The sequence below is a fragment of the Ovis canadensis genome, chromosome 5, assembly GCF_042477335.2.
Source record: "Ovis canadensis isolate MfBH-ARS-UI-01 breed Bighorn chromosome 5, ARS-UI_OviCan_v2, whole genome shotgun sequence".
NCBI lineage: Eukaryota > Metazoa > Chordata > Mammalia > Artiodactyla > Bovidae > Ovis > Ovis canadensis.
Genome location: NC_091249.1, coordinates 92,981,115 through 93,008,173, shown reverse-complemented (window position 1 = coordinate 93,008,173; position 27,059 = coordinate 92,981,115). Strand labels below are relative to the sequence as shown.

Below are 27,059 nucleotides of genomic sequence, written 5' to 3'. Positions count from 1 at the left end.
CCAGGAGGGCTATGAGGCACTGTAATGACTGTCCCATGAGCTCATCACACATACTGAACATGACTCAAGCCACAGTCTCAGTGATATGAGTGGTTTAAAAACAACAATAAGCTAACACTCAGGAACATGGACTAGGGGCTTTAGTTTCCCATCTATTCAATGGAATCAGCTAACAGCACATTCCTTACAGAGTTGTCATGAGGGTCACCCAGATAGAAACACTGGAAGTGCTCCCTGGCAAGGACTACCTGCTCAATAAATCCCTGTTAGTATAATCATAAAAGTGACAAGGAGCACATCTTCTCTAAGGAAACAAGAGAACTGCATGTTCGTGGCTGCAAGTCAGCTTCTAGAAGTGAAAACTACATTCGGTCAAAGTTCTGGAAATCTCTTCAGCCACCTCCAAAGGGCAGTGTGCATAGCATGGAGCCCACTCTTCTAGAAACCCGTTTGTTGTGGAAGGGATCCTTGTTTCTTCTGGGAGCGTACAAGCCAGGGTCATTGTTCACTTCGAGGGGCCGTGGAAAGAGCTGGTTTTGTCCGCGTGCGTATCAGATTCTCCCCCATCTACAGGAGGGGAGGAGTCAGGTGCATAGACATGCCCGGTGATACTCATTTCTGTGGCTGGCAAAACTCAACTGAATGGAACAGACTTTAATGACTTCTGGAATTCAGAGGACCGTGAGAACCTGAATCGGAAATGAGTCCCCTTTTCTCTTCCTAAACCTCAACCTTGGGGAATGGTCTTCAGTAGAATAGAACTGGAACTGAACGATTAGAAAGCCTCGTTTCAAGGAGGGTGGAAAGAAGATGAAGGAGAGGGGGGCAGAGAGGATGGGAGGAGAGCACAGCTGAGGGGGATCCCCATAGCCTGCACCACCAGGCAGACTTACTTCTTCAGTGTCTGAAAGCCACGCTCTTTGAACTGTAGCTCCTGCTGGAGGTGAGCCATCTCTCTCTTCAGCTTGTTAACCTGGATGGCAGAAGACCACACAGAGGGTCAGAGGCTGATATGACCCCAGAGCCCCCAACTGGCCCTGCCTAATGACTCAGGTCAACATCCCCTGGGTACCCCTCACTGATGTTGCTGGGGTCGGCCTCCCAGTCTGGTGGTCCTGTAGGTCATTCTCAGCCAGCCCTTGCTCTGCGGAAACAGGAAGTCGACAGGACCTGGCTGACCTGGGCTAGAGTCTGGCCTTCCCCCTGACTAGCTGGCTGGCTTCTCTCACGCCTGGCTGGCTTCTCTCAAGCCATGCCATTGCCTCTGTGAGCCTCCCCTTCCTGTTTCTGAAGGATGAAGATAATGGCAATTTCCTGGGCTGGGCATTACTTAAAGCAGGTACTGGATTCGCTAGTGTAGTGCAGGGAGCAGAGAGGCAACGTAGTAACTTTATATGCACGCCCTGGCCGGGGAGCCAGCTTCAGTCTGCCGAAATGCTTTGGCTTGCTTTACTTTGGTAAAGTATCCACCTGCCAAAGCCAGGAGACACAGGGAACGACTAAGCCCGTATACCACAGCTATCGAGCCTGCACCCTAGAGCCTGGGAAGTACAGCTCCTGAGCCCACGTGCCACAGTAACCGAAGCCCGTCCACCCTAGAGCTCATGCTCTGCAACAAGAGCAGCCCCACAACTGAGTAGCCCGTGTACCACCACTAAAGTGTAGCCCCGTTCGCTGCAACTACAGGAAAGCCCACTCAGACCAGCACAGCCAAAAATAAATAAATAAATAAATTTAAAAATGAGTTGCTAATAATTAAATATTGAACTATTTCGTATACTAGGCCTAGATACACAGTTCTTTTATGAAAATACTTGAAGATGTGCCAATGCAGAGCCCACGTTCCAGCATGGGCACAAGAGCACAGAGCTAAAATCCCACTACCCTTTAGATAAGACAGACCCTTCTAGGCTACACAGCCCCTGCTGCCTCATCTCCAGCCGCTTCTCCCCTTTCACATTCTCTCATGGGCATCTGACTTTGTAGTAAACCCATGTTCACAGCACTGACTTCACCTTGAGCAGGTCATTTAAGTGCTGCTCTTCAGTCAGTCTCCACATCAGTAAAGGGGGAATAAAACTATCTGTCCCCTAAGGTAATCAGGAAGTAATTAAATATGATAACGCAGAACACACAGTGGTTAGGAAGAGAGCACCTTCCATGAAGAAATTTGGGGGAAGCCTGAGTCCACTGCGACCTTGAGCAAGTTACTTAATCCCGCCAAGCCTCTGTTGGCTCATCTTTAAAATGCAGATAGTGGCAGTGGCTATTTCACAGGGTTATCGCGAGGGCATGAGGTATTACTCATGAAGCATTTAGCACTACGCCTGGTTAGAGTGATTGCCTGCGAAAGGGTAGCTGCTATCAACACTGCTATTAGTAAAACGAGGGCTACTACAGCTCCTGCTGTTGTTATGTAGGGTCTCGTTAGTCAGCACCACTCGTTACCAGCTGCCACTGCCTGGTGGAAGCATCTACTCTGGTCTTGTGGGTAGGCTAGTAGCCAAGAGCTGCCTCAGGGACCCCCATCAATAGCATAAGCAGAGAAGACCTACCCGGGATTTTGCTGTGGCAATTTCAGCTTTTAGAATCTCAGGGTCATACTTAGAGCTGGATGACGAACCAGAGACCACTGCAAAAAGAGAAAAAGGAATTCTGTAGATGAAACATATTTTGGTCAAGTTGGCTTACTTGGCCATCTAGATAAACCCAGAAAGGAATGGCTATTAGTGAACAACCTAAATGCCCAACAAAGGGGAATTTGTTAAATAAATAGGGTATACATATAAAGTGAGGACTGTACAACATAAGTGATTTAAAACGATGGTGGAGGGACTTCCTTGGTGGTCCACTTGGTGAAGATTCTGCACTTCCATTGCAGGGGTGCGGGTTTGGTCTCTGGTGGAGGAATGAAGATTCTGCATGCTATGTGCATGGCAAAAACAAGCAAACAAATAAATGATGGTGTAAAAGGATACTAAATATTCAGGAGATGCCCAAAACTTACAGTTAAATAAAAAATAGTAATTTACGAAAAACTACAAAGAAAGAATAAGTTTGAAAATATACAGAGGTAACACATACACACACACACATATGTGGAAGGAGACAAGAAAGATAATATTTACATTTAGAGATATGGTTGATGAATAAAATTAATTTTCATCTTTGTATTTTTCTATCTTTTCTACAATTTCTAACACAAACATAATTTTCTAATCAGAAGTTACTAAAAATATCATTTAATGTACTTTATAATATTAATGTACATTTGAAAAGGAAAATAAATTACCTGTAACCCTATCATCCTAATACAATTATCTTCTCTTCAAGTTACCTTTCAGTGTTTACCTACAGTTCTATCATGCACAGGTATACCTCAGAGATATTTTGGGTTTGGTTCCAGACTCCCATAATAAAGGGATTATCGAAAGAAATGGTTTATCACAATAAAGTGAATCACAAGAATTTTTTTGTTTCCCAGTGCCTATAAAAGCTATGTTTACACTATTGCAATCTATGAAATGTGCAATAGCATTATGCCTTAAAAAATGTACATACTTTAATAAAAAAAAATACTTTATTGCTAAAGAAAGCTAACCATCATCTGACAACGCCAGGTTGCCGCAAACCTTCAATTTGTAAAATCCACAGTCTCTGTGAAGTGCAATAAAACGAGGTATGCCTGCAGCTGTAATCTTAGTGCATTTTAAAAATAGAATTTCTTTGTGTCTTGATAAAGGATTTTAAGGCTTACAAAAAAGGACACAGAGTGATCCATCTAAAAGGAAGGAAAATGAAATAAATGAACAGCGAGAGTGAGGAGCCAGTGGCGTGAAGCTGGGCTCACTGCATGCCATGAGGTCCCATTTCTGACCCGCCGCTGCCACAGACCTGGCTCTGAGTTTCCTACCTGCTGATCTGAAGAGGAAAATGGGCCCTGTGTACGACTCGTGGTGTCTTTAAACACAACCCCACTGTTCAGGAAAGGGACAGGCACTGTTCAGGAAAAGGCCAGAGAAGTGTTTCTCCTGAGTCCTTAATCTTATGGTCTGAGCAATTTCATCACCTCCCCTTTCTGTTTAACGTCACTTGCTGGGACCTGGATTCTTCTGAGGCTAAAGAGGCTTATTTGGAGATTGCGGGCAATTTTCAGTGTGTGGAGTTGGAAGGAACAGTCATGAAGGGGCTGCTGCTCTGCTCTTTGGACCTGGTTTAAATACTGGAGTGGATCTTTTGATTTGCTGCTGTTGTTTAGTTGCTAAATCGTGTCCTGCTCTTTTGTGACCCCACTGACTGTAGCCTGCCAGGCTCCTCTGTCTACGGGATTTCCTAGGCAAGAATATTGGAGTGGGTTGCCATTCCCTTCTCCAGGGGATCTTCCCAGACCCAGGGATTGAACCTGTGGCAGATTCTTTACTATCTGAACCACCAGGGGGACCTTTTGATTATGCTTGTGCAGTGTGTGATCAGTTGCATCCAACTCTTCGTGACCACATGGACTGAAGCCCACCAGGTGCCTCTGTCTGTGGGATTTCTCAGGCAAGAACACTGGAGTAGGTTGCCATTTCATTGTCCAGGGGATCTTCCCGACCCAGGGAACAAAACCACACCTCTTGCATCTCCTGCATTGGCAGGTGGATTCTTTACCACTCCACCACCGGGGAAACCTCTGATTAGGCTTTAGGAAAGTTAAGATGAAACACTGGGAAGTCTGAGAAATAAAACTGTTCTGTGTAGAAACTGACAAGATGTCCTGCACCATGGGCAGCATTTCGCGCTGCTGAGTTTGGAATGATGGTGATGATGAGGATGACGGTGACTGAGCCTGGACTTTCTCAGAAGAGATGAGTGGCAGGAACACCTGGATAGGAAGGACCGCACAGCCCTTGTTGTGAGCATGGAACAGGAATACATATTTTGTTGCCAGTTTGACGCTTTCACTTACTGTGCGCTAACTCCTTTAACTCCGCTGGAACTGGGAGTTTCAAGGGAGAGACCTGGTTGGATACAAAGCTGGAAACACTGACTTAGGCAATTGCCCAGATAGTCACTTCCGGACAAAATTTTAAGGTCATTGACAATCTTTGTTACCCACTGATGGTTAGTAAAAACATGGTGTAAAGATGAGCGTCATCAGTGAGGAAACAAGATACACCGAAAAAGAAGTGTGCCTGTTCTGTGAGCACCCGATCCTGCAACCAGCCTGTTTACCCAAGCTGCTGGGCTTGGCCTTCACCGGGGGAAGTATTAAGGGGAGCGTGGTAGCAGCCTGGGAGAGCCCATGAAACACGGCCAGTCCTGACCCTAACAACAGAGGGTGGCTGTGGAGACCAGTGCTGCCAGGGCAGATTGTGGAAGGCAGGAGTTCTTCCAAGGGAACACTCAGAAACCCTCAAGGGAGAACCTGAGAAGGATGAGACTCTGCCAAGGGGCCACCAGGGGCTGGAATTATCACCCTCGAGAATCACTGTGACATGTACTGTTTCTGTCCAAAGCTGCAGAAATAGGATGTGGCTTGTTATTTTTTAAGCTATCTTTTTGTTGAAGTAAAAAAGCACATATAGGAATGGAAAAGCGCACACATCGTATGTGTGCAGCTTGGTGGACTTTCACAAAAGAAACACACTCAAGTGACCAGCACTCCAATCAAGACCAGCACTCCAATCAAGAAACAGGTCATGAGCTTCCTTTCTGTGTCCGGGTCCCCCCAGTTACTCACAACAAAAGAATCTCATATTCAAACAGGACCGTAGAGATTGCCTTTAAGATCACATCTTTTTCTAGTTTTTAATTTTTAGTTTTTATTCAAGTTATGTATGAATACTCTAACAGTCTATATAAAATGCTACATATTTTACACATCCCAGATTTGCTATAAAAAAAGAGCATTCCCCAATCCGCTTATCTCACTAGCAAAAAAGGAACCATTTCAGCGGGTTCAGCCAGTTTCTTGGGCATCCAACCCTGTGTGTTTGATAATATGCAAGCATCACTGTTTCTTGATTTTTTTTTTTTTCTGTTTTAGGCATCATGTATTCATTTCTCTCTGGAGGATGGAGGGTTAGGCTCACTCCCTTTCCCAACCCCTACCCTACACAGGGCACCCCCTCTCAGCTCCTCATCTTCCTTACAGATAACTCTGGCCAGAGACACCTTCAGTGTTTGTATTACTCTTACTCTGTAAACACTATTCAGGGCCCAGGCATGTAGCCAACTTTGCTTACTTTTTCTTTCCAGCACATTTTTGGGGTTACTTTTCTTAAAGTTAATAATTATCATTTTTAGGTGTGCATCAGTTCAGTTCAGTCGCTCAGTCGTGTCTGACTCTTTGTGACCCCATGAATCGCAGCACGCCAGGCCTCCCTGTCCATCACCAACTCCCGGAGTTCACTCAAACTCATGTCCATCGAGTCGGTGATGCCATCCAGCCATCTCATCCTCTGTCATCCCCTTCTCCTCCTGCCCTCAATCCCTCCCAGCAGGTGTGCTTACTTTCCCCAAATTTATCACTGAGCAACCTCACACTCAGCCAGTTATCTAAGTCTCCTCTCCCTGAGTTCCTTTCTTGGGCTCTGTCTTGCTGGGTGTGTGTCTGTATTCTCCCTGCTTGGCTGGCATCCTGGGACACCCCCCACCACCACCACCTCCACTGCCTCCCTCTCTCCTCCTTCCTAAATTCCATGTCTTCCCCCCTGTGATTACCTCCTCATTTTGGTAGAATATCGCTTCCAGGAACCTCCTGAGAAAGGAAGCATGAAGGAAATAACACTTCTGGAAAACATGCGTGTAGAGTCAGACATGACTTCGCAACTGAACAACAGCGACAACATCCATGATTAAAGGGTAGTTTTGCTGGATATAGAATTCTGGGGCAGAAGTTATTTTCCTTAAATGTTTGAAGGCATTGCTCCATTGTCTTTTAGATTTCCAGTGTTACTACTGAGAAGCCAGGAGCTATTCTGAGTCCTGATCATTTTTGTGTGACCTAGTTTCTCCTCTCTGAAAGCTTTTAGAATCTCGAATCGTTCCCAGTGTTTGAAGTGGCACAATGATATGTCTTTGGTGTGAGTTAACTTTTATCCTCTGTGTTGGGTGCTCACTGAGCGCTTTCAATCTCCTCTATCAGTTCTGGGAAATTTTTCTAAATTATGTCACTGATGCTTCTCTCCCTCTGTTTCTTCTGCTCTATCTGGAGCTTTCATTACTCGGATAGAGTTCTTGGCCTGATGCTATTTTTCCATCTCATTGTATTTTTGTTCTGCTTTTTAGAAAACTTCCTCAGTTTTATCTTCCAGGCTTCCTGTGGATTTTTCATTTCTACTCTCGTAGTTCAATTTCCAAAGGCTCTTCTGTGCTCTCTGCACGCTCCTATTTATAAAATGTAGCATCCTGTTTTACTTTCACGGTTGTGAGCTTTTCTCCATGTTTTCTTCCCCACGCACTCTCTCCATTTCCTACAAGGCCTCCCCACTGCCAGGTGTTTGTTTCATCTCTACTGTTCATGTAAGAGGCTTTCCATAGATGTCCAGAAACCCAGCCGTCAGCTCACACTTAAACCAGGGACCCAAAAAGCTGGCTGGAGCAGGGTTTGTTGGAGATAGGTTACATGATTCACTGTGGGTTGTGTGGCATATAGGATTTATCTGGACTGTTTCATCCAAGAATCCTCACAGTCAGTGTTTTTACAACTTTTCTCTTTATTTTTAATATTGTTGATTTACTTACTTTTGGCTGTGCTGGGTCTTTGTTGCTGTTGGGCTGTTCTCTGGTTGTGGCAAGCAGGGGGCTACTCCCTAGTTGTGGTGCTCGGCCTGTTCATTGCGGCGGCTTCTCCTGCTGCGAACACAAACTCTAGGGCTCGCGGGCTTCTCTAGTTGTGGCGCATGGGTTTAGCTGCTCCCCGCCATGTGGGATCTTCCCGGACCAGGGATCGAACCCATGTCCTCTGCATTGGCAGGTAGCTTCTGAGCCACTGGGCCACTAGGGAAATCTCACCTTTTCTGTTCATATCCCTTTTCTCTGAAAAGAAGAGACTCAGATTCCCCAGATTCTTCTACTGTCCAGCCTGGCAGGCAATAGCCTGGTACTCTTCTGGGAGTCAAGTGGTACATGCTGGCTGGGGCTCAATCCTAAAGTTCATGTTCACTCGAATACCATGTTTTCAGTATGGTGCACCTCAGTTTTGAACTTGCCTGGTATCCTGTGGTCCAGAGACTCTGTTTTACTCTCTCCTAAAAATAAACCTCCAATTTTCCATCAGGTTGGAGATGGGCACTGGCCTGGGTCTTGCTGATTTGGGGAAGAGATCTCGTGGTCTGTGTCTCAGAAACAACTTTCCTCTGGTCTTCTTTGGGGGCCTCCTAACTTCATTCCCATTCCACAGAGACAGCCACTGCCTCCAATTCCTGACGCTTTTGCACGTGCTCCAGGTAGACCAGAGGCCTGTTTTTTCTCACTGTCAGCCCAATTCCTCTTTTCTCTGGTCTATCGGGTAGGTTGCTATCTGTCCTTCCACCTTTAAGTCTCCACATTTTATTGCTGCCTTTTCCTCCAAGTCTCCCTGTCCTTGTGCATATATGCCTTAAAAATCTCTTATCTGATATTTTCTTAGTTTCAGGAATGAGTGAAAGCACGTAGGTGGTTCAACTGGCATTTTTAGCAGCAAGGCGCCCAATGACTGATTTTCCAAATGGGAAACCAAGGCCTGGAGGAGGAAGGAGCATGGTGAGGTCCCAAAGAACCCAGCTGTCCTGAGCTCTCATCTTTCAGAGGATGGAAGAACCCCAGTGCAGCCCTCAAACCTTAGAATTTGACTGGCTGACTTGGGTTAAATTAAGAGAATTGGTTTTGAAGTCAGATGCTTCTCTCTAGGCCTCAGTTTTCTTATCTGTAAAATGGGAACAACAGTATCTTGTAAGATTGTGTGTGTGTAGCACGGTTATTTGAAACAACATATGTACAGTGGCCACCATATTGCCCTGCAGAAATTCAATAGATGCATGTTAAATGAGAATTCTCTGTCATTCCCCACGGGGTGGGAAACTGTACCAGTGATGACAACAAAGCCTCCATCCCCAAGGCAGAGCCCTACCTGTAGCCAAGCCCTACAGCAGTCGAGGCCAGGTGGCAAAACTCTCACAAGCCCTGACAGGCCATCTGCGTTAGAGGGAGGCATGTGACCTCACCGGTCTATCAACTTGCCAGAGAGCTTGACTTGGAAGGCAAACCTGGCTTGTCAAACCCTAAGAAAGTCATGAGGAGCCTTGGGTCATGCCTGTTTCACTAGGATGCTTGGGCTGAGGGACACCCCCCATCCCTTGCTGATCTGTATCTTAGAACTAGTGATCTGAGATGATTCTCTTTTTTAAACATTTTTAATTGGAGGATAATTGCTTTACAATGTTGTGTTCATTTCTGCTGTACAACAACGTGAATCAGCTATAACATACATATATCTCCTCCCTCTTGAGCCTCCCTCCCATCCCCATATTCCACCCCTCTAGGTCATCACAGGTCACAGAGCTGAGCTCCCCATGCTATACAGCAGCTTCCCACTAGCTATCTATTGATTTCTTCTTTAACATTCAAAATGATGGTGTCTTTGAACCTGATGGAGCACTCAGTAGTAGCTCTTAAGTCATATGAGTCATATGATAGGACTGCCTTAATTACTTTCTATAAGGAATTGTCTTCTTACTGGACTTCCCTGGCGGCTCAGACGGTAAAGCCTCTGTCTACAATGTGGGAGACCCGGGTTTGAGCCCTGGGTTGGGAAGATCCCCTTGAGAAGGAAATGTCAATCCACTCCAGTACTATTACCTGGAAAATCCCATGGACAGAGAAGCCTGGCAGGCTGCAGTCTATGGGGTCGCAAAGAGTCGGACACGACTGAGTGACTTCACTTCACTTCTATTCTTACTGGTTCCAGGGATTGGTTAAAAATCGTGGTCATTTCAATGCCAATGAATTGATATCAAATAAATATTGATATTATCTATTGTGAGTTTAAGAATGTGATAACTAGTATTCCAAGTGCAAACACACTTGTGGAAGGTAACACTATTATTATGTCAGTTTTATACTTATTTTTGGCCATACCACACAGCATGTGGGATCTTAGTTCCCCAACCAGGGATCAAACTCCTGCCCTCTGCATTGGAAGCACAGAGTCTTAACCACAGGGAAGTCCCTGTCAATTTTACAGATGAAAAACTTCATGCAGAGAGAAGCAGCATCACTTGTACAAAGTTGAACAGCTAGGAAGTTGCATATCCTGGGCCGGACCCCAGCAGTCCAGCTACAGAGTCCACGTTCTCAAAAGATTATGTAATGTATTTCTTATCAAAAGAATATTTATTGAGCTTTTAATACATTCTAAGGGAATTGTGCTAAGTGATTTACCTAGACCAGTGGTTTCTGGATGGGGGCAATTTAGCCCACCCTGGGGCAGTGTCTGCACTCATTTTTGGTTATCGCAACCCTGGGTGGGAGACGCTATAGGCAGAGACCAGGAATGCTGTTAAATATCCACAACACACAGGACAGCTCCCACTAAGAATGTGTCACTGCTGCCACTTGGCTCTTTTCCCCACCCTAAATTTTTATTTTGAAACCTTTGTATCTACTGGAAATTTGAAAGCATAATGTGATGAATATTGATAGATCCTTCATCTAGATCTACCAACTTTTAGCATTTCCCCACATCTGTTCTGTCTATCCCACCCTTCACTCTTATTCTCTCAGTCGGATGCCTGCCTGGATCATAAAATCCCTCAATAAATGATTATTGGGAAAAACCCATCCCATATCCAAAACCATCAATGAGTCATTGACCTCACTTAGACTGACATCATAGTTTTTTCATTTACCATCCCCACGCCCACTGCCCTCACCACCCCGGATTTTTTTGGAATTAAGTTGCAGACATGATGTCACGTGAATGTCTTAGGAACAGGACATTCTCCTACACAGTTACAAAGTCATTATTATATCTAAGAAAATCTTCCAATTGCCTGAGAATATCTTTATGGCTGCTTTCCCCTCCATCCATGGTCTAGCCAAGGTGCAAACACTTCATTGCACTTATGCCTCCCTAGACTTTTTTCATTTTGTAATCTGCAACATTGCCCCTCTTTCTGCTTTTTTCTCACAGCACTATTTTTTGAAAGTGTGTAGGGTAATTATCTTGTAGGATACTGTGCAGTATGGATTTGTCTGGTTGTTTCTTCATGAATTCGATTGAGAGTAAACATTTTTTGTCAAGAATCCTCAGTGATGTTTTTTTATTGCATCACAACAGAAAGTATACAATGTCAGTTTGTCTCATTATTGGTGATGCTAATTTAACCCCTGTGTAAGATGGCTGTGGCTGCAGTTCTTCAATATAAAAAATACATTTTACCCCCCAAAGTTAGTAAGTTATTCAGGGTGTGATACTTGGGGTCCCTGTATACATCCTGACCTCCAAAATAGGAAGGTCTGTTTTTCTATACATTTGTCACTATTTCAGACTACAGAACGAAAAAAAAAAATCTCTTTGAATCTGAATTTCACTAGGGATATTAACATCTCCCTCCAGGGTTCTGGTAAAAATAATGCCATGGACTAAATTGTGTTCCCTGGAAATTCATATATTGAAGTCCTAACCCCTATTGTAATAGTATTTGGAGAAGGGGGCCTTTGGGAGGTAATTAAGGTTAGATGAGGTTATAGGGATGGGGCCCTCATGATAGGATTAGTGGTCTTATAAGAGACAGCACAGAGCTTGTTGTTTTCTCTTCTCTCTGCCATGTGAAGACACAGTGAGAAGGTGGGAAGAGGGTCCCACCAGAACCCAGCTGTGCTGACACCCTGATCTCAGGATTCTAGCTGCCACAACTGTGGGAAAATAAGTGTCTGTGGTTAAAGCCACCTGGTCTGTGGTAATTTGTTATGGCAGTCCCAGCTGATTAAGACAGATTAAGTGCTAAAACCCTCATGATGGTCTCTAGGACATTATTTGACCTAGAAACAGCTAATGAGTATAATGCAGTTCTTTTCTATAATCTGAGATTCTGAGTTTTTCCCTGAGTTGCCAAGGAAAAGGGCAGGGTTGGGACATTGAGTAACCTACTCACTGTCCTCGTCCCAGACCAAATTTCTCACAGTGGGGCCTTCACACAGGGGGAGTGTTTGGTTACCCAGCCAAGGCATGAAAACCCTGACACCATGGCTTAAAGCTGGCCCCTTGGCCCAAACTGCAGATGTTAGGGGAGAGAATTGTGTTTGTAACTTATCATCTCTTACCAGCTGTAAGACCCTGGGTATGCTATTAGTCTTCTCTAATCTGCAGATTTTTCATCTGTTACAGGAAGATATTAATTGTGCTCCCCCACAGAACTGTTATGAGAATTAACTGAAATAACATATTCAGACTGTAGGTGAGCATTTAGTAAACACTCAGTAAACATAGAAAAGGATTAGCTATTAAAAATAGTGGCAGAAGACCCAAAAAAAAAAAAAAAACCCCAAACCCCAAAACATCAGAAAAGGTCAATGGGCTCTTTGAGAGCTACGGATCTGGCATTTCCCTACACTGAGAATGAAGGACTGGGGTGCCTGTTCTCCTCCTGCAGATATGAGGGTGAACAAGGGAAACAGGAAATTTCCTCCACTAGGAAATACCAACAGATGTATAAGCAGATGTACTGTGATAGTGCTATGAACAAAATAAACAGCCATTACAGAGGCTAATGCTGGGGAAGGGCATCTGAGGATGGAGTTTTCAGAGGCAAGCCTCTCAGAGGAGACGACTGGAAGGGTGAGAAGGAGCCAGCCGTGCAAATGGATCAATAGAAAATTTTTCTAGGCAGGGGAGCAGCAAGGACAGAAGCCCCGAGGTAGAAAGGTGCAGGGCAGGCTAGGGAGCAGAATGGGTGTGCTTAGCACATCTAGATCCTAGTGACCGGGAGCATCAGTGGAGGTGGGAGTGGCTGGCAGGAGTCTGATCACATGGGTCTGTGTAAGCCATGGAAAGAGTGATGCGAAAAAATACACATAACATAAAATTTACCACTTTAACCATTTCAAACTATATATTTCAGAGGCCTTATATACATTTACACTGTTGTGCAGCCATCAACACCATCCACCTCCAAAACATCTTCATCTTTCCAAACTGAAACTCTGTACATTAATCAAAAACTACCCCCGCTTCCCCCAGCCACTAAAGGGCTTCAAATAAGGAGACAGGTAAGTCAACTGGCATTCTGAGATGAAAAATGAATGAAAGGAAATGGAATGAAAATGGCAGATGAATCATAGCAAAGCACAAGCAGGAGCAGGAAAAGGGTGGTGGTCTGTACAAGGAGTGGAGAGGAAAGAACCCAGGTAGATCTGAGAAGCATCGAGAGGCCACACATGCAGGACTCAGTGTGTCCGTTTCCTCTTCCTTGAGGTCATGCTGGTGGGGGTACTGGTGGTGGGAGGTACTCACAGCTGACCTGGGAGCCAAGCTTGTGCTCCCAGACGGCGTGCAGCTGCTGGTACTCCTGCTGTGCAAGCTCCAAGCGCTGCTGCTTCACCTGGTAGATCTCCTTTTGTGCACTCAGGGCCTCCTGGGCCACCACCAGGTAATCCTTCAGCATGTGCTCCTGCTCCCTCCGCCATTGAACCCGAGGATCCTCAATCTGAGTGGTTTCTGGAACAGACCCCAGAGATCCTAGATTAGCACCTCAAAAATGTCTGTTGAGTTGGTGGCCTATAGAATCTACCAGAGAACAAAAAGTATAATAAATATAAAATCACAATAAATGTAAATGGGTTAAACTTGCCTTTTGAATAGCAGAGAATCTTCATTTGGATTAAGCAAACAAACATACACAAAAAACCAGGATCAATTTCCAAACCTGCAGTTACTCAGAGAATAGCCAGAATGAACAGATATGAATTCTAACGTAAGACAGAGAGGTTCAACAATATTACAGATAGTTAAAGTCACTCATTTTGGTAAATAGTAAAGGGAAATAAAATAACTGATATTTCAAAAGATGTATAGACGTACTGTGTCCACACAGTATGTAAATTAGAACAGCCTTCCTAAAGGGCTATCTGGCAACGAAAATCAAGAGACTTAAAATGTTAATACCCTTCATCCAATAAATCCTCCCACAGTAATTTATTACAAAAAGTAATAAATTCAGGCAAAGATGCATTTGTATAAAATCATCTTCATCATAAACAAGCACTTATTTAATGTTTACTCTATGCCAAGCACTATTTCATTTACTTTGTATCTATTTACTCCTCTAATCCTCACATTAACTCTATAGAGGAAATTCTTTTATTACTCTGGTTAAACAAAAGAGAAAACTGAGACATAAAGAAGTTAAGTGACTTGCTCAAGGTCACACAAGAAATTCCTGCTCAAATACATATGCTATATTTACACAATACATTAAAACAGCCATTAAAAAATAATGTCTTTGGGGAAAAAAAAAAAACCAGAAAGGTGCTTACAATGAAAAAAAGGATGGATGTAAGTACTGAGGTCTCAACAGAACTGGAGATAATTTAGCAACTAAACAATAATAACAACTGGGTGCAAAATTGCATAAATAGTTTTGTATTTATCAAAATACATATGTACATTCTCAAACAGATTACGAGGAAACAGCAAATTATCAACAGCAGATATGTCTTGTTGGTAGGATGCTTTTTCTTCATTCTTTTTTATTTTTTTAAATTATGTATCCAATAAAAATACACAGTGATAATTTAGAAAAAAGTAATAGGACAAAAAAAATGTTTTTAAAAGGGTAGCTGGCAGCTGAGCAGATATGGAAAAGGTCAAAGCAATGTTAATGTCAAAGAATCAATGCCCATTGACTGCCAACTCCTCAGTCATTTCCCAGCTGGAAGGTGGGGTATGGGACGACTGACACTCCAGAAATTATATAATCACAGCCATATGGTAAATTCAGCTTGCAGGTAAGTTTTGCTTAGCCCAAACAACTTTAGTAATTTTGAATTGATTACTGGCATATAAAAATAAGGAGATTTTTTAAAATTCATGTTTAATTTTTTAACATTGGAACATAATTGTTTTATAATATCGTGTTAGCCTCTGCTGTACAATGAAGTGAATCAGGTTTTCAGCGTTAGTTGCTCAGTTGTGTCCAACTCTTTTCGGATCAGGTATATGTATACATATAACCCCTCCCTCTTGAGCCTCCTGTCAACTCCCACCCCCACACTCCAGGTCATCACAGAGCACTGAGCTGAGCTCCCTGCGCTATTCAGCCGCTTCACACTAGCTGTCTATTCTACACCCGGTAGTGTACACACGTCAGTGCCACTCTCTCAATTCATCCCGAGCTCTCCTTCCCCTACTGGGTCCACAAATCTGCACCTTGGCCTCTTTCTGTCCTGCAAATAGGTTCATCATACCATTTTTCTAGATTAACAAGGAGATTTATACATTACAATCTTGATCTCTGGTTTTTCTTGAACATTCAGAAGATTTGGCCACCACGGGTCCACAATCTATCTGCGTCTTTCACTAATGTCCTGTGTCTGGCTCCTGGGGAACTGAGTTAGAGCCTCCTCTCACAGGTCCTTTCACTCTCAGTCACTTATAGGCCCCAGTGAGCATTTCCAGTGAAAGAAAGAAGAGACTGGGAGAATGATCACAGAGGTAGCAGGGCCACGTTCTCACGCCTGCCAGTGGTCACTGTGTTACAATGGGCAGGTTGCTTAGCCTCTCTGAATCTACTTTTCTGATTTTTAAAGAGAGTAAGGGGCCCCGCCTCACTGCTTCCCTGGAAGCTGAAGAGCACTTGCACCCAGGTAAAGTAAACAAACAACGGTGAGAGTAAAGCCAACACTATTCACTGAGGCCAGTGTTTGAATTATCTGTGAATAGCTATTCTGCAAGCTCTCCTCCTCCCTTTTTCTGGGAAAGAAAACAAGGTGTGAAAATGGCCTGTTTGTCCTGAACTAATCACACTCAGAGGACATCCTCCCACGCCCAGCCCCTGCTATGCTCACTCTCCTTCCTTAACTTCCATCTCACCAGAATAGATAACTTTACACCAGGGCAGGTTCTTAGAGACCCCCTTGGTTGACTATTTATTTCCTTGTTTATTTATCTAGCTGTGTCAGCTCTTGGCTACATCATGTGGGATCTTTCGCTGTGGGCACAGACTCTCTAACTCTGGCTTGAGGGCTCAGTGTGGCACGTGGGCTTAGCTGCTCCACGGCATGTGGGATCCTAGTTCCCCCACCAGAGATTGAACTCGTGTCCCCTGCTCTGCAGGGCAGATTCCCAACCACCGGACCACCAGGGAAGTCCTTGGTCAACTATTTTTCAGTTCTTGTTTTTATTAAACATGGACATAGCTGAATCATTCAGCGTGTCACAAAATCAGCTCCATACAAAATCATTCCTTCATCCCCTTCCCCTTCATTCGCTCTCTCCCCAAAAGGTAGCTACTTCCAACAAACATTTAATTGATTGAATACAACCATCATTGAGACCCAGTCCTCCTTCCTCCCCCAGGACCCAAACCTCTACCTACAAATACACCGCTCCCTCTCCATACAGCTCACAGTTCACGGGCTTCACATACTCCTCACCCCACCACACGCCTGCTTTCTACATGTACCACACGAGCACCCATGTGACTAACACTACTGAATTCTCCAAGGGCTTGAATTACAATTGTCTTAAAAACAGCTGAACATCTGGAGAAATTCCAACCTTGTTGCTCTGCAAAGGAATGCAAATGAAACACAATGAAGTAACAGTTTAAACCTGTGATGAATGTATCAAAAGTAAAGAAGTGAAATTAGTCATATACTGATCAAGGCATGAGGAAAACAGTACTCTCATTGCTTGTAGTAATACAGATTGACTCGATCTTTTAGAAATATTATCAAACTAGGAAGAGCTACCAGAAGTCTCACAAGCGTCCACAACCTTTCACTTGGCGATCCTACATTTGGAGTGCGACTCCAGGAAAGGATCACAGAAGAATAAAGCAATATGCTTAAAGACTCTCCCTCCAGTGTTATTTTTTATAACAAACAAATGGAAAGAACCCAAAAGGTCAGTTGAAAGGGGTATTATGCTACACTCATTTTATGTGTCACAATGTATTGATGCATCTGTTTGATACATTAAAAATGGCAAATATGAAGACTGTGTAGCATCTCTCAAATATTCATGACATAGGGTGAAGAGAAAACAGAAAACACAATTTGATCACTGATTAAAACCATCTAATCATGATAAATACAACCAATGCCAGAACATGAAGCTACAATCATTGTAAATTTGAGAAATAAATGCCCACAAATTAACAAATAAATATTTAATAAATAAATGAGTACTCTCTTTATGCCAACAGCTCCCAAATGCCAACCTTCAGCCCAGTTCTCTTTTCCAAACACCTGATTCTTACATTAAACTGACCAACATCTCCTCTCAGATGGATAACAGGCATGGAAGATGTGACCCATCACAGCAAACCCTTGTTCTTCCTTCCTAAACACATCACTCCTCTTGCAGCTTTCTCCATCCAATGGATGGCAACTCCATCCTGTCACCTGCTCGGAGAGGCTCCTTCATTCCTTTTCTTCCACACCCCACATGTAATCTATCGGGAAGCCTTGTTGGCTTCCTCCAGCCTCAGGCCACTTCTCACCACCTCCACCACTATAGCCTTGGTCCGGGCCACTGTCCTTTGTCACCTGGACTACTGCGACATTCTTTCACAAGTTTCCCTATGTCCATGCTTGTTCCATTGTCTACTCTCAGCAAAGCAGCCAGAATGACCATTTTTAAGACACAAAACAGATCACACCATGCGTCTGTTTTAAAATTCTCCATGCCAAGTCACTTCAGTCATGTCTGACTCTTGGTGACCCTATGGACTGTAGCCCACTAGGCTCCTCTGTCCATGGGATTCTCCAGGCAAAGATACTGGAATGGGTTGCCATTTCCTCCTCTAGGGGATCTTCAATGGCTCCCATCACGTGGAATAAAAGCTTGAGCCCTTCAGGTGGGTCACTGCCCCATCCAGGCCCTGCTACCACCTGGCCTGATGCCCTCCTCCCCACTTCCTCACAAATTCTGCTAAATGCACACCTGCCTCCCTGTCACGCCTTGAGAAGCAAAATGTGATCACACATTGGCATTTTCGCTCGATCAACCCTCTCTACTTGAAACACTCCCCCCACCTCCTTCAAGTCTTAGCTCAGAGAGCATTTTCTCAACATTGTCCCTCCCGTGCCACCCACAAACACACACACCACACCTCAGCCCCACGCTCTGCTTCTCCCTTTTCTCATAACCCTGAGAATTTAAAAATACACTACACAATTGGCTTACTTTTTCTGTTTATCTTCTGCTGCTTCTGCCAAAATGAAAGCTCTATGAAGGCAAGGATCGGATCATTGCCATCTTGCACTCTCATGTACCCCATGCTCCCAGTACAGTGCCTAGAACATTGTAGGAGGTCGATAAATATTTGCTGAATGAATGAACGCTTGATGGTGGATTTAATTTGTTGTTCAATTCTATCGTGTCTATAACTCTATAACAGTAACTTCAGGGGCTTTCCCTGGTGGTTCAGTGGTAAAGAACCTGCCTGCCAGTGCAGGGGACACAGGCTTGATTCCTGGTCCAGGAAGACCCCACATGCCACGGGGCAACTAAGCCCATGTGCCATAGCTATCGAGCCTGTGCTCTGGAGCCCAGGAGCTGCGTGCAGCTACTGAAGCCTGTATGCTAGAGTCTGTGCTCCGCAACAAGAGAAGCCACCTCAATGAGAAGCCTGCTCACCACAGGTAGGGAGGAGCCCCTGTTCACCACAACTAGAGAGCAGCCCCTGCAGCAATGAAGACCCAGCACAGCCCAAAATAAACAAATAAAATTACTAAACAAGACAAAACCATAACTGCAGTCACTCACAGAGGATTGGTCCGAGTCCACAGCTCTGAATGAGTGGGCCTTGTGCACACCACCATTTGTATCACTGGCTCCGTCCTCTAGAAGTGGTACCCTCCATCCAATAAGAGCACCTTTCAGCCGAAGGAAACCCTGCAGCCTGACTGCTGGCAAAACTACCAGAGAGAATTCTTCCTTTTGTGGTTTTCATTTACTCACCTTCCTATACACACCCCCATTTCTGCTGCCATCCGCTCAAGAATACACTCTACCATTGCATGACACACTTTCCATCTCTTCAACGACTCCTAGAAGCACCAGAAAATCCCACTCCTGCCATCAGATTTCCATGAGGGGGATTCACTCAGCAGTTAGAGACAGGAAAGGACTAGTGAGGGTTCCTGTACATCAGTGTTTAACCCAGTATACCATGCAGTCCTCCAAGCATTAGCCTCCTTCCCCATACACACTCAATTAGGCACATTTACTTCTCATTCCCCAATACGCAATCATGAGTGCTAATAAAAACCTTTGCTACCCCCAACAATGCAATCAGTGCCATTAGCTGTCTCTCAGAAACGCTCCTCTGCTTTGGTGCCATGTCTGCTCACTCATCCATTTATTTAGCCATGCATTCATGCACATATAACCTTTTCTACGTAGCAAAGGTCAAACACACACCTACAATGTGCCTTGCCAGGCAAAAAGTCTGGGGAACCTGCCCTGACAGGTAAATGGTTATACTACAGAATGGTGAGGGGCACAGCAGAGATTTGACCAGGTGCCACAGAAACCCAGAAGAGGAAGTGGATGGAGAAGCCTAATTCCACTCCCAGGACGAGTTCAAATCCCAGCCCTGCCATGCTTTGACTCTGAGAGTTGCGCAGTCAATTTCTATCTCTAAGTTCCATTCATAAGACAGACTTAATCATCCTAGTGCTTCCCAGGTGGCACCAATGGTAAAGAATCTGCCTCCAATGCAAGAGACTCAGGTTCAATCCCTGGGTAGGGAAGAGCCCCTAGAGTAGGAAATGGCATCCCACTCCAGTACTCTTGCCTGGAAAATCCCATGGACAGAGGAGCCTGGCAGGGTCTCAAAGAGTTGGGTACAACTGAAGAGTCTTCGCACGCACACAGACGCACCAGTGGAAGAACCAGGCTCTTTCCCTTCTGGCAGGCTATAGTCCATGGGGTCACAAAGAGTTGGACATGACTGCGCACGCACACATAATCATCCTAGCATCCCATGGGGGTGTTGCGAGGATTGCATGAGATGATGCCTAATCAAGTGCCTTGTCCAGGACATGGCACAGAGTGCATGCTCAGGAAACAAGGGCTACTAGGATTCAGCGCCCTAATCTCAACCTTCAGACATGTGCCACTGCATTCCATTCTCCTCTTGCCTGAAAGGACAAGAGGAATCCCACAGTTCAGAAGGCTGAGATCGAGACAGAAAAATCCTCTTTCCTCTATTATACATGAACAAATAGGGCAGCAAATTCCCAAGGACAAGAATAGTCTTGGCCAAAAAGGTGCACAGTGGATGAGGCCCAAGAACGCATCAACTCTCCCTGCCTGGAAGACCTCAACCTGGGTTCTTCCACCTGTCAGACAATATGCTTCTCCCCTTCTTAACCTATACTTCCATCAAAGTCCCAGAGACAAAGACGCTAGGAATCTTCATTCTGGATCAGGATATCTGGACCACAGATACAAAATGAAAGTGGGCTGACTGGTGTGATGGGCTGGAGATACATACATACATCACTCAGACCATTATAGACACATGCTGTATGCTGCTGGGGACTTGCTTCAGGGGCAGTGGCTGCTAAAAAATAATCTGGGGACGACACAGACACATCTACCTTCTATGAAAACAATGTGTACGCATGAACCTCCCTCCCACCATCCCTGCCCTCTAGGTTGTCACAGAGCACCGTTTTGAGCTTCCTGACTCATATGGCAAATTCCCACTGGCCATCTATTTTACGTATGGTGCATAGAAATCAATGAAAGTGAAAGTGTCAGTTGCTCAGTCATGTTTGATTCTCTATGACCCCATGGACTGTAGCCTGCCAGGCTCCTCTGTCTATGGAATTCTCCAGGCAAGAACACTAGAGTGGGTAGTCATCCCCTTCTCCAGGGGATCTTCCCAACCCAGAGACCAAACCCAGGTTTCCTGCATTACAGGCAGATTATTTACCATCTGAGCCACCAGGGAAGCCCTGTGGAAATCAATATATGTTAAAAAAATATATATATATATGTATGCACACATGACTGGGAAGTTTCTGGAGAGATACACAAGAAATGGCTAGCAGTGGTTACTTCTGTAAAATTGGGGAGATGGGTTGTGAGACACAGAGTTCTAGATTCTATTTAAAACTCTTCTAAACTGTTATTTATATATGAGCATACATTATCTATCTATATCTACACTGACATCTCTATCCAACTCTGTGTGAAACAAAACACAATCTGGCTTCACAAGCCCCTGCTGGTAGTTCTTCCAGACGTGGGGGCTGGCCAGGAGGTGGAGGGATGGGTGGAGGGGACTTACTGGTGTTGTGGTCTATGAAGTAATCCCCGACCTGTGGGTCGTACGCCTCTTCCCATCCCAGTGGCAGCTCGTCACTAATGCAGTCAGCGAAGGTGAGCGGTTTGGTGTACCTGGCAAGGGAGAGGAGAAAAAGACTCCGTCAGCCTATGGTCCCCAGAAAGCTGCATTCATGGCTGCTTATAGCCTCCCTGCCCCTCTGGGCTGGCCCACCAGATGCAGAAGCTCTGCGCCCCGGCCCCGTCATCCCCAGGAAGATGAACGCGTATCGGAGCAACAGGATAAGGTCACCTGGGAGGGAGGCAGGGAATCTGCTCTGGTGCCAACTTTGCCACCAACTGGGAAGGGATTCCGAGCGAGTCGCCTGCCTTCTCTGGGCCTCACTGCTACGTCTCTGAGTGAGGGGTCACAGGGAAGGGCTCGAAGGTCGAGCCTGACTTCTGGACTCAGACTCAAATCTCTCTCTGGCTTCTCCACTCACAGGGCACTTCGCCCACTCCAGCCCCAGCTGTCCTTCAGGCTCTGTCCATGTTTGTCTTACCTATTTCCCCTCTGAAAAGCTAGCTCGCTGCAGCATCTAGAAGAACAGATGTTCCCTCCCTGTGAGTTTGGCCAAACGCAGTTTTTTGGTTTTTTTTTTTTTGCTTCCTGGGCTGGTTCCCAAATGCCTGTACCCACTGCTGTCCTCTCTACAATCCAGGCCAAACTGATTTTTTAGCCATAACCACCCTCAAAGTCCCCATATTGGGACTTCCCAAATGGGGAGTGAGGTGGTGGTAACCACTCAGTCTCGGCGACTATGTAAGATAGACAGACCACCCAACTAAACAGATGAAGGTTTGTCAAGGCTCAAAAACATCACAAGCCCTTGGTCCAGCACTTTAGCCAGCATGCAGGGAATCTGGAAACACTGAGGTCAGCCTGAGTGGCCACTTTGGATGGCCCGGTTAGTTTCTCCCCATCACTGCATCTGCCTAAAATACACAAACATAATATTCTCCCTGGCGTGCTGCAGTCCACAGGGTTGCAAAAAGTTGGACACAACTTAGCAACTGAACAACAACAATCTTCTCCCTCTCCTGTCTGTTCCCGCCCCCTCCCACTTCTGGAAGACTGTTGTGCTTCAACACTCTTTCGACAGACTGGCAAACTGAGATACAATGCAACAGGAGGAAAGATGAGTGGGATGGGGTCTAGAATTCCTGGTCAAGAGCTTCCCTCCAAGCCATAGGAGATGACTCTCCTAGCCCATGCAATCTCCTCCTCTCTTAAACCCACCCCAAATTAAGCTGAAAGCAAAATATGTGCTGAGACTTCCCTGGTGGTCCAGTGGCTAAGACTCTGTGCTCCCAATGCCGGGGACCCAGGTCCCGTCCTGGTCAGGGAACTAGATCCTGTCTGCTGCAACTAAGACCCAGCACAGCCAAATAAATTTTTTAAAAAGAAAGAAAAGCAAAATGCGTGGGGAAAAAAGAAACAGTGAAAGAGCCCCTGGTGGACGGACCTAGTGTGTTCACATGCCACTATACATCCGGGGTCTGGTAGACTGAGAACACAGCTACCGACTGAAGGAGTGGATAGCACCAAAGCTCTGTTAATCATACTGCTGTATTATGGGAGACAAGGATGAGGCAGAGGTCTATATGATATAAAATAGACTAAGCCCTGTCTAATTAGGATTCAGTAGGCATCACTTATTATCTGTTTAAGTATGGTAACTTAAGTGTCCCTCTCTGAGCCTCAGTATTTTTATCTAAAATGTGGGGATAATAACTCTCCAAGTTGTCAGGTTAAATAAAGTCATGATTGTAAAAACATTTAGATCCTGGTGCGAATGAATGCTGAAAGAACATTCTTCTCCACTTCCCAGAAGGGGAAACAGAGACGAAGAGAAAGATGAAATAACACTCTCAATGGCTACACCAATGATATTCAAGCAAGGCACTCTGCCTTCAGAGCCCTTGCTGTGAATCAAACGGTTCCCTTGAAAGTTGACATCTTCAGCTGAGCCCCATGGAAAATTTCAAGCCACTGTCTTAAGAGTAAAAAGCGAAGAGATGGGGAAGACACAGGTGATTTATTTAGGCCAGAAGGCCCTTCATTTGGGAGCACTTATGCCAACCTGGATAAAGTTTCTAAAGAGTTGTCTTCGGCGCAATCCGCCACTAGCCGGAAAGCCCTGCCCACCCCAAGACTTCAGAAGCAAGAGACCACGTTCCTCAGTTCCTCCTCCTCCTTAAACTCCTGTAAAATGGTTCATTCCCACTTCCTTATGGAGAATGAAGACCAGTGACCAACAGTGAAATCTCATCCAACGTCATTTCACCTAACACATTACTGAAAGGGTCTCTGAAGGAAAACTCTGCACACAGGCCTACCCTGTGTCACAGCAAGTGACTCTCTTACAGAGGACAGATATATCTGGGGAGGGAACAGGAGTGCTTGGGCCAACCACAGTCAGAACCTTCTGGTTCATTCCTTTCCTTGGGTGCAGCCCTGAGAAGCCCTACCTACCAGCCTGGTGATGAAGATAGGAATCTTGTTATTTACACTTTGCAACCCAGAAAACCAAGAAGACAAAGATATATTCCCTCTCCACAGCTCCCTGAATCCATGAGTGGATCAAAATTCTTTCCCCCCTCCCAGGATTGGGGCGGAGTGGGGGTGAGGTGGGGAGGAGAGGAAGGAGAACTTTCCTGGTGGCCCAGTGGATAAAAGTCCACCTTCCAATGCAGGGGACACGGGTTTGATCCCTGGTTGGGGAACTAAGATCCCACATGCTATGGGGCAATTAAGCCCACGTGCCACAATGAAAACCCAGGGCAGGCGAAAAAGATAAACAAAAATCTTCCGTGGGGATGAATTAAATGATTTCATCAATGGTGCATTTAAGCAATAGAATCTTATGTCCCCCACGGTGATCAATAAATATTTGTGGAATGAGTGAATACGACAATGAATATCTAAGAACAAAAAATAATGGTGTGTTTTATATTTTGCTAACATGGAAGAATGTTCTTAACATACTGTGAGAAAAATGACATTGTTGAACAAGAAACGCTTTAGGATCTTGTTTTAATACAGTATTTTTGCCTGCAATTTGTGTGCGTTTGTAGAAGAGAAGCTGGAAAGATACACATTAAAATGCTATCCTGGTAGAGGGATTTTAACAATTTAATTTTTTTCTTTTTAAGCTTTTTAAAATTAGTTTCTCTGTAATATTTCTATCTCAACTGTAATCAAAATAGTTAATGATGGCTAAATCACGGCCTAGAAAACAAGTTTGTTCCCTTTCTAGGCAGCAGGTGTTTTTCCTCTATTTGACCAGTGAGAAAACACACCCAACATCTTGCAGCTGGAAAACACCAGAGGTATAATCTGAAGCCCCACCGCCTCACTCCAGAACCTGAGCTTTGCTAATAAAAACTGACAAGACCAAGGGAGTCTCAGGATGATCTGGAAGCTATGCCTGAGATACAGATGTCAAAGCTGGGCTGGGGGAAAATCGGAAGCAGGCAGAAGGCACCTGAGCTGCAGCCTGCTTACACCTTCAGTTTTCTACGTCTCGGTGCAAAGCTACTCAATATATTTGGATAATGCACAACGGCTTCATGAAAAGACAGACGATTAGTTGTTCTAAAGTCATTGTAACAAGGGATTCACTGAGCTCTCTGTGTGAGGCTGGAGATTGAGGGAGGAGAGGCAGGTCTAAAACACCAAAATGCATCACTTTTCCAGAAAACCATGAACTTTACTGCTTGTTCCAGCCTTGGACATCAAAAAGTCAGACCTGAAATAAATGTTAGCTACAAGCATCAGTCATGTACCTGACACTGGATCTCCTACCAAAGCTGAAACGCTGATTCCCGCTTATGGTAAACATGGACATTGTGCTCAACAGGTATAAAGAAGAGGAATCAAGAGGATCCAGTGTTATCCAGAGGGGGCAAGGGGAGACAGGAAGGCTTTGGGTTTGATATTCGGGCTTCCCTTAAAAGTGATCATGGAGAAAAAAGCAGAGGCCTGACATCTTGACTCCTACAGCTCTTCCATGGGAAAGAGAAAAGCTTCTATTGGAAGACTACACAACTTACAAGAAATCTGGACAGCAAGCTTCTCTGGAACAAATGCCAAGAGGGGGATGAATTATTCAGTGTGCAGGGACGTGTCATTCAGAGAATCAGGATGAAGAGAAGTATTTTTAGCTGTATAAGGATTTAAATACACACACACACATGTATATATACATGTGCACCCACCCCTCATCCCAGAGACAGGAACTGTCCATTTAAACCAGTCCCCTCTGGGAAACTGTGGGTGCTCCTCTGGCCTGCAGTGTTTCCCCCTGGGCAAGTGCCAAGAATGTGAGCTGGGAAGAGATGTCTGCTTTCAGACGCAGCCTGGACTTGGGGGCTTGCCTGCAACTCACAGCCCCCGTCCTCTGATGACATGATTCACACCAACCCTGTCTGGTGCGGTCCCTGCCTCCAGGCTCCAAGTCCTGGGCTGCTGAAAACCCAGATTGTGAAATCAAATGACCCAAATGCTGAAGGGGTGAGGGGGAGTGAGGGAGGGCACCAAGAGAGAACCAGTTCTGCCTCTTCTTAATTACCAATCTCTGGAGGAACACAAACATTCCTGAATGTTTCACAACAGGCTCTCCTGGAAGAAGGGGCCCGGATGTGTTGCCTTGGAGACAGGTAGGGCTGTGTGGGATTACCTGTCCGGGAACGCGGGCCCCTGTCCTCTGTCCAGCTCCATGTCCCCACGACTGGCTGGCATTCGGTATTCAGACAGTGCGTCTTTTCTAAGGAGGCAGCTCAGAGGAGCGGAAAGCCTTCTGCCAAGTCTAACACTGGGTGGTGATTCTCTTGGGCCTGAAGAACGCGTAGCATATCTTTCATGTTCCTAGTGCTTCCCGAGCAATCTGAATGCTTCCCACAGTAACCTCTTTATGGCCAGCCAGCATGAGGCTGGCCCCCGACCGGGCTCTCGCCAGGGCCAGCTGGGAGGGATCGCTTTCTAAAGGGCCCTGAGGACCACATGCCAAGAACTGTCCAAACTTTCAGCTGAACCTCTCCTCTCAACCCCAGGCACAATGGCCAGGCCAGCTCTTCCCGCCCTGGGGTGTTTCACACGCATGGTTCCCATAGCTCAGGACTGCACAGCTCCTGAGGAGATGCAGCCATCTCCGGACTGCGGCAGAGCCCCAGGCCACGCAGACCCTCGACTTCCACACCTGCAAGGCTGGGGTGGCTGGACGAAAGTGCAATCTTTGAAGCTCTCCTTTCTTCTTTGAATTCCATTTGGTTCAAACACCTTCATTCATTCCTTAAACAAATCTGGGGATGAAAGTAATCACTGTCTCATAGTTGGTTAGGAGGGCTGAGCACATGAACCACAGCAGAATCTGAGCAAACTTCCAGCTACAGAAGTAGACAAAAGGACCCTGCCCTTACACCCCCGGCAGGGAGACATCCCAACCAGAAAGTGAATCCACAGGATCATTTCAGAGATTCATGCTGTTCAGAAAAATACAACAGGGTAGTGGGATTAAGTAGAATGGTGGGG

The 27,059-nt window shown here is 45.3% G+C and overlaps 1 protein-coding gene across 2 annotated transcripts in view; it reads right to left on the bottom strand.

The window, feature by feature from the left end:
• WWC1 (WW and C2 domain containing 1) overlaps window positions 1-27,059 on the bottom strand; it is a 156,186-nt gene that overhangs the window by 57,772 nt on the left and 71,355 nt on the right. For both annotated transcript variants that reach the window (XM_069590031.1, XM_069590032.1), the window contains exons 2-5: window positions 21,492-21,601; window positions 13,478-13,681; window positions 2,556-2,632; window positions 894-973 (exon numbers count right to left, since the gene is read on the bottom strand). In XM_069590031.1, coding sequence (XP_069446132.1) covers window positions 894-973; window positions 2,556-2,632; window positions 13,478-13,681; window positions 21,492-21,601 — 471 coding nt within the window. The remainder of the gene's footprint in view (window positions 1-893; window positions 974-2,555; window positions 2,633-13,477; window positions 13,682-21,491; window positions 21,602-27,059) is intronic.